General features: G+C 49.8%; 1 protein-coding gene across 1 annotated transcript in view; it reads left to right on the top strand.

The window, feature by feature from the left end:
• Nucleotides 1-7,596, top strand: part of CSF1R (colony stimulating factor 1 receptor) — a 19,219-nt gene continuing 11,623 nt past the window's right edge. The window contains 5 exon segments of the mRNA XM_009873227.1: nt 1-49; nt 4,749-4,994; nt 5,784-6,068; nt 6,579-6,715; nt 7,479-7,596. The exon segment at nt 7,479-7,596 is cut by the window's right edge and continues 17 nt beyond it. Of these exon segments, the coding sequence (XP_009871529.1) occupies nt 1-49; nt 4,749-4,994; nt 5,784-6,068; nt 6,579-6,715; nt 7,479-7,596 (835 nt within the window).

Raw genomic sequence — 7,596 nt, 5'->3', positions numbered from 1 at the left:
ATGGGTCCTGCTCTCTTCCTGCTGCTCACCACAGCCTGCATCCAGCACGGTAGGTCCACTAGCCCCCACAAAGCCCTACAGCATCCCCACGTCATTCCAGGGCAGTTTTTGGGAGGCACTGAGGGTTTCCTGGGTGTCTGGTGTCAGTGCTCCACCTCTCCTCAGTGGGGATGGGACAATGCTGTGGGTTGGGATGGTCCTTGCTTCTGGAGGCTGCTGCCTGAGGCAGGCACCACTGCTGTGGGCAGGTTCAGGGAGCCTTGGCGTGGGTAGGGAATGGGCAAGAGAGCATGTCTGCTCCATGGCATGGCAGGAAAGGGGCACCAGCTTGGTGTTCAGTGCAGACTTGGCTGTAGCAGCTTTCTGAAGACCATCCCAGAGCTTGCTGTCATTATAGAGAGAGGACAGTGGTGGAAAGAGGGTGTGTTGCTAGTGTGTGTTGGCTCTGAACCCAGCTTTGCTGGGGGCTTGCTCTTGGCTGCTTGTAGCATTAGCAGGGCAAGGGGTATGAAAAGGTGCATGTAGCATAGATTTGGTTCTGGGAAGGGATTTGGAGGAAGGAGACATTCAGCAGAAATTGTCCCAAGGGAAGAAGCTCTCTCTGAAATAACCCTTTTCCCAAATGGGGCAAGACCTGAAGACGCTTGATCTGCAGGTGAAAGAGTTGGGGAAGTTGGCTGCATCGGCAACTTCTGCTGCACTTCATGTCTGGCCAGAGGTGTCTGAGGGTTGCTGTGTTTGGGTGGTGCTGGCATACACAACAGGGCTGTAGAGCCAGGATGTGATGGAAACAGAATTTGGGCAGCCAGGAAGGAAAAGGTGAATATGCCTGGGGTTTGAGGCTGTGGTGATGGCCAAGAGGTAAAAACCCCTCAGCCTCAAGAAAGAGTTACTAAGCCTGTTTCAAGGTTTGCAGCCAAACAGGCAGAAACCAGTATTACTAATCTTACACCTTAAGTGCTGGCAGCCTGTCGGATCTTGTGTTCCACTTCCCTTCATTTTTCTCTTGAGCTTGCTGGGGACACAATGAGACTCTGGTGAGGGGCAATCCCCATGTCTCAGGGAGGCAGTGTATCCCTCTTGAGACAACATGTGTTTGTATTTTCAACCCAGGACATTTGTATCCCTCTTGCTGTTTCACTTCAAGTCATGTCTTTGCCATGCTGAGCAGGCTTTTTCTAGGTCTGTTGTGCTGGGAACTGGGTTGTGAAGGCAGCAGGGTCTTTAATTTCTTATGTTTTTTTTAAAATAATTTGGATTAGACGGGTCTGCTGTTGATTTGTGAGAGATCATAACGATCAGGATCTCTTCAAAAGTTCATTGAGGCACTGGACGATGCAGGTCACCGGCTGTGTCATCCTCATCAGGCACTGTTGCTATGTCAGGGGGGTAGACACACATTTGTCTGACCACCGTCGCTGTCGGCCACCTGCAGCACAACATTGCAGCGTGTCAAGGTTGTCCAAAGCCTCAGGCTGGAGCCAGAGCCTGAGTTCCTTCTCCTAGCTCTTGGATTGCAAGTGCGTCTCCTGAGAGTACCCAGGGCTGATGTGCTGTGACAACTGTAACCTTGGCTCTTGCTGGGGCAGTGCCAAGGGTTCAGATCCCAGCTTCAGATCAAGCAGAGAAAGGATTTGAAACCTGATCAGCCCATATCTATTCTTGGCCATCCTGAAAGGTCTTCCTGGGGATTATTTTGTTTCCTGTTGTGGATAAACCTAAACTTCTGAGGCAGAAGACCCATGGAGAGATGTAATAAGAACCCTTTTCCCCACCCCCTGCTCACCCAGATACTGTAGGTGGCTCTGGGGAAGGTGTCCTCAGAATCTGAGGGTATTTTCCCCCCCACCATTGAGGAGGGAGCAAGGGGAGCTTGGGCCTCACAAGTGTCCCTCCCAGGGCCAGAGCTTAGCCTAGTTATCCCCCAGCACCAAGTCAGGATCCTGACCACTAGCTTCTGTCTTGCCAGCCTTTACTTCTCCTTCCTCACCATTCCCAAGCTCTCAGCAGAGGTAAGTAATGTTTTGGCTGGCATGGGAGAGGTGGGGACAGAGTCTGCAGCTGTAACTAGAGGTCATGGTTGCACAACCCAAGTGTGGTAAAGCCTCTGGCCAGCAGTTACTGGCAATGCTGCGGAAGCTGCTGGAGAGCAGCAGAGAGACGTCCTTGGGCTTCGTGCAAGATTGCGAGCTGGTCAGCAGGGAGAGAGCCTTCCCAGCAGCCCTGCTTCCCCATTCTGGAAAAGGAGCTCCTGGTCTGCCTCATGCCCCTGCACACATGGAATGGACACTTGGGTGGCCTTCACCTGGCATCGTCCGGAATTTAGTGTCTCTGCCCTGTCTGTCCTTACTCCACCTGCGTGGCACTTTGACAGGAGTCTCCAGCGGCAGCCTAAAGCCTGCTGGCTGCTTCTTCACTATTACAGAGAGCACTTACCGTGAGCCTTTTCTGGCTGTAGCATCTCAGGAGTAACTGGAGGCTGATGATAACAAGAACACAGAGTGACGTGACTTTTCTTTGTCTTGTTCTCCTGCTGTGGCCACTTACAGTGGACCAGTTAAAACATGGTCTTTCCCTGAAACAGTTTGAATGAAGCTATGAGTCAAAGAGCTTGGCTTCTCCGTTAAATGATGCTGAAGCCTTGGATGTGGAGGGATAGCTAAAGTGGAGAGCAGGTGAGGGACAAATATCCAGAGATAGAGTAAAAGCAACAGAAACATGTCCAGCCCTGCTAGAAAACGCAGCTTAGCGAAAAGGGAGAAATGTACCTCAGATATGTGGAAAATGTGGCTTTGTGAAGAGTTCTGGGATATGTTTTTCTCCGGTCTGGGAATAAATGAGGCTTTTCCTCTTTCCACAGAAAGATAAAAGCTTCACTAAAAAAACCACCACGCCACTCCAGGGAGATAAAATATCAAATATTCCATGCTCCAAAGCTCCCTGTCCTCTGCTTCTTCCCGCAGGGCCAGTGGGTTTGATCCAGGTCTTGTTTGGGTTTCCCCTGGGTGACCTCATTGCTGTCACGCACCAGCAACACTCTCCAGGGCCTTCAGTTTTGTGTTCTCAACCCTTCATGGCACAGAGGGAGGCATCAGCCCAAGGCTGCTTAAATGATGCTCTCTGGGCTCTGGTGTTCCAGCCCTGAGCACAGGGCACCCGTTTGTACCACGGACACAGACACCTTCACCACATGAGCCGTGGGCCTGGGTGGATGAGGATGAGCTTCTGCTGGCTGCATTTACAGGGACAGTGTCCAAGGCAGCACCTGGGAACAGATTTGCTTTAAACTATCTTTGCTGCCTGTCACCATAAGCAGCCTTCTCCTCTCGCCTCCCTGCAACATTTGGCCACCACTCCCCACCCTCCTGAAGGACATGCAAGTGCTGCTGGACTAACAGTGCCATTACAGGGTGCTCTGCCCTCCCATTTCCTGGTGAGTTTTTTTGGACAACAAACTTCTCCAACTAAAGAGCTCCTCTGAGTCCAGAGCAGTCTGCTGCAGAGTTTGAGGCATCACAAGACCAAACTCTGCCCTTGTTTCTGCTGTCCCATAGGAGCCCTGCCTGCAGTGACCTCCTCTGCATAGAGCTTCGAATTCATGAGTTCGGCAGCTACCTATAAACTTAGCATTACTTGAACCTGGGTGTATGCCCCTTTAAGATGTAAGGATGGGTTGGCAAATGGGAAAGAAAGCAGAAGTGGGAGAATAGCCCTGGACAGGGGCTGCAGAGCCCCCCAGGCACACAGATAGCCCTTTGCAATGTGTTTCCTGTCCTCCCCAAAGGGCTGGCGTGGGGGTGGTGGTACCGCTTCTTCCCTAGCCCCGCGGCGCTGATTCATTTCTCACTTCCCCCCCACCCTAAATATAAGTGATGACTCAAAGAACTCGCTGACGTGGCAAAACAGGGAGAAAATGTTTCCCTCTGACACTAAGGGCTGGAGTGGGACCCTGGTTCCCCTTTATTCAGCCAGCAGAGAAGCCAACCTCAAAGTAGAGCTGGCATCAGAAGCCCAGCTGGATTGCAACGCCAGTGCCAGCCTGGTGTGCTGTGTGTACAAGTACAGTTTTTGCGGGCCATTTAGCTTTTCTAAGCCTCAGTTTCCCAGCCCTAAACATAAATAATAATGCTGACTCACTCCATGATGTTTTGATGATATCTGCAAGCAGAATGCATTGTGTGACTCTAAGGCATAAGTAGGTGTTCTTCAAAATCCAGCGGCCAGAAACCAAGAAGCCAGTCTTCTTGAAGGGCATGCACTGACCTCCTGCTCTGCAGAAGCTTTCCACGTCTGCTCTAGCTCATCACAGCACCAATGCAACAAAGAGGGCCCATCCACTAGACTTGACTTAAACTTCGCCAAAAGATGTTAAGGGCTAACCAAGTTCTACAATAGCTCCAGCTCTGCCACAAAAGGACAACTGTCACAAGAAGAGGTAAAACCAGACAGAAATGATTTCCAAATGAGCATCTGACCTAATCAGCTCGAGATGACTGTTTTTCCTCTCCCAGTACCCTAAAGGTTTACATATGGGGTTTTCTCTCTTCCCTGAAATTCATTCCTAGGAGTATCAGGCTGTATAAGTCTGGTGGGATGGAGAATTTCTGATATGAGCTGAAAAGCCAGTCTGAATGCCAAGCTCGGCCTCTTGCTGGTGTGTAGCTCCTCCATGCTCAGCACTGCAAGCTCCAACAGAACATCTTTAGGGCATCGTTTTTGCATTCTCACTCTTCCTCTTTCCTCTGCAGGCTTGACATCCCCAGTGATCAGCCCTGACGTCCCTGCTCTTGTTGTCAATACGGGTGATGATGTTGACTTGCACTGCTCAGGAGAGTCCAAAGTTGAATGGAAAAGCAGAAAGCATACCTTCAGCAACCACACCAGCAGCAGGCTCCGTATTCCCGAAACCACTTACAGGGATACAGACACCTATAAGTGTGCTTACGTCAACAGCAGCGAAGAGGGCGTTGCCACTGTGCATCTGTTTGTGCGAGGTAACCATGCTTCACTTTTCCTGTTTGTCTGCTGGCAGAAAGGGAGCATGGTTGTTACACAGGTCCTCTCTGCGGCTGTGGCCATGTGCGTCTGGGGAGTAGTGCAGGCTCCCAGTGGGGAGTGGTTCAACCACAAACATACAAGCCCCCACAAGTTGGGGCCCGTGGCTGAAGAACTGGGGTAGAATACAGAGCTGCATCTCATGCGTGTGTGGGAATGGCCTGAACCTTTCCCTCCATTGACTTTGGCTTCCCTGCCTGGAAAAACAGCATCTGTTTGATATTGTAATGAGCAGTGTGATTTAGAAGTCAGAGAACTGTTATTGCCAGTACCCCAGATAAGGGAGAGAATTACATGAGCATCCTCAGAACATGACCTGAACCCCAAATATTGTTCCACCCCCAAAGAAGCCACGCTGCAGTAGCTTTACCCCTTGAATTCACCCCTTCCTTGTACCAGAGATACTGTCCTGGACAGGGAAGCTGGAGGTCTGATACGTAAAACTAACCAAGGTGAAAAGTTTAACTAGATGTAAGCCTACTTCTCCGTGTTTCTTGCCTGTATACTTTTGTGAATTGACTGCTGTGCTCTCCTCAAATGCCTGAGCTGGAATCGGGCTTGTCGTGTGAGTTTTTGGAGGCTGAGTCAGGCAGGCGTTGAGCAGGGCTGCCCCAGCATCGAACTCCCGCTGTGCAGCAGTGCTGGAGGCTTGCCTTTGCTGGAATGTGTTTGTCAGCATCGATGCATTTTCTGATCTGGTTCTCTGGCCTGCCTGGTCTCCTCTGCAGATCCCAAAAATGTGTGGTACACCCCGTTTTACCGGGTCTCGGTGACCAAAGGTGGGAATGCTGAGCTCCCATGTCTCATCACGGCCCCCGAGTACGGATCCAACGTGACTCTGATAATGGACGATGGCTCTCCTCTTTCACCTGGGACCAACTATTCTTTCAATGCTGAGAAAGGAATAACAATATACAATGTGCAAAGCGAGCAGAAAGGCTACTACCGATGCCAAACAGTGATAAATGGAAAAATAGAGAAGTCATCAAGAATAAGACTGATTGTGGAAGAAGGTAAAGGATTGGGGTTGCTGCTGTCCTCAGGGAGACAGCAATAGCTATGCTGGCCACAAAAGATAGTTAAGGAAAAGCTTCTCACCAGTGGTAGGTCATACTTTCAGAACTTTAAAGGGTATTTAATACAGGCAAAATTCCATGAGCTTCTGGCAAATTGGCTCCTTCAGGTGGTTCTCTCCACAGGTTCCGCAGTGTTCAAATCTTTGCAGGCACTATTGTGGAACAGAGCTAAAAATCCACCTATCTCCCTGATGCTCAGGATGGGAAAAGCTTCCCCTTCTCTTTCAACCCATAGAGCTGACTGCTGTGCTCTCTCCCCCACCAGTAGTGTTTCCCATAGACCTGTGCACAGACAGGAGTGATGATCCCTCAGGAAGGAGAAGGCTGGGGGGAAAGAGACTGAGGAGGATGGAAAGGAGAAGCTAGTCAGGCCCTGGAGAATCTCCAAAACACATGGGGTTGCTGGACCAACTGATGTTGAATTTTTCCCTGCTTTTCTTAATGTAGCCACGGAGAAACCAGTATCAGTGACGATGGACCCCAAAAAACATGTGCGAATCGTGGGTGAACCTTTCAATGTCACTTGCAGAGTGGTTGCTCCTTCCCACAAGTACGACATCAGATGGGTGACAGCAGCAAAGAATGTAAGTTGTGCAGCTTCAAGGGGGTTATAGGGCTTTCCTTGGAGGCATCGGGTAGTGAGAACTGCCCAGACCCAAGTCACCTGCAGCAAAGCCTTGAACTGTCCAGCCAAAGCAGCTATTCCAATAAGGTGCAGAAATCTGAACATGGCCATCCTTTCCTTGGGATGACGCAGGGTTAAGATACACCTGCCCACTGTGTGATCTTGCTGCAAGAAAGAAGGAAGATGTGTTGTTCCAGCTGAGTTTGTTGAGCAGGAGCCACAGTACCTACTAAGGCAGCATTTCAGCATTTCTCCACCCAGCCTTTCCAGGGCTAATAAAGCAGCAAATGTGTTCAGGACACACAGTTCCCCAGAGAAAAGATACGGGTGAAGAAAGGGAATGCATTTCAAAATATCTGTTGTGCTGACTTTGAACTGCTAGATGGTTAGATAAGGTTTGGCAAAAGTCCTTATTATATCTGATGCCTTCATTATGGAGTTGAAATAACGTGCAAGATGTGGCTGGATCACATGATGTGAGGCCAACTAGCAGTCAGAAGGCTGACAACAGCTATAACCCTAAATGCTGTGGAGTATCTGCCCTGAATATCTAGGTTTAATATGCCTCTTGGTCTTCACACAGATGCCTTTCAGTGACAGGGGCTCTATAAAAAAAGCTCAGTATCCTGGAACAGGAAGGGTTGAATACGTTTGTTGTAAATATTCAATTCCACACTCTGTCCTTCGAAGGAAGTGCCTGATGTTCCCTCCCTACCTCACAGGTTACTAGAACTCTGAAGTCTGGCTTTGAAAATGACAACTACCTCATCAACGACACCCTGTCCGTTCCAGTGGTGACCCTGGAAGATAGTGGGAAATACACTTGTATAGCTAACAACT

The sequence above is a fragment of the Apaloderma vittatum genome, unplaced genomic scaffold, assembly GCF_000703405.1.
Source record: "Apaloderma vittatum isolate BGI_N311 unplaced genomic scaffold, ASM70340v1 scaffold33357, whole genome shotgun sequence".
Lineage (NCBI taxonomy): Eukaryota > Metazoa > Chordata > Aves > Trogoniformes > Trogonidae > Apaloderma > Apaloderma vittatum.
The sequence above is the reverse complement of the archived record's forward strand: the minus strand, read 5'-3'. Positions and strand labels throughout refer to the sequence as shown.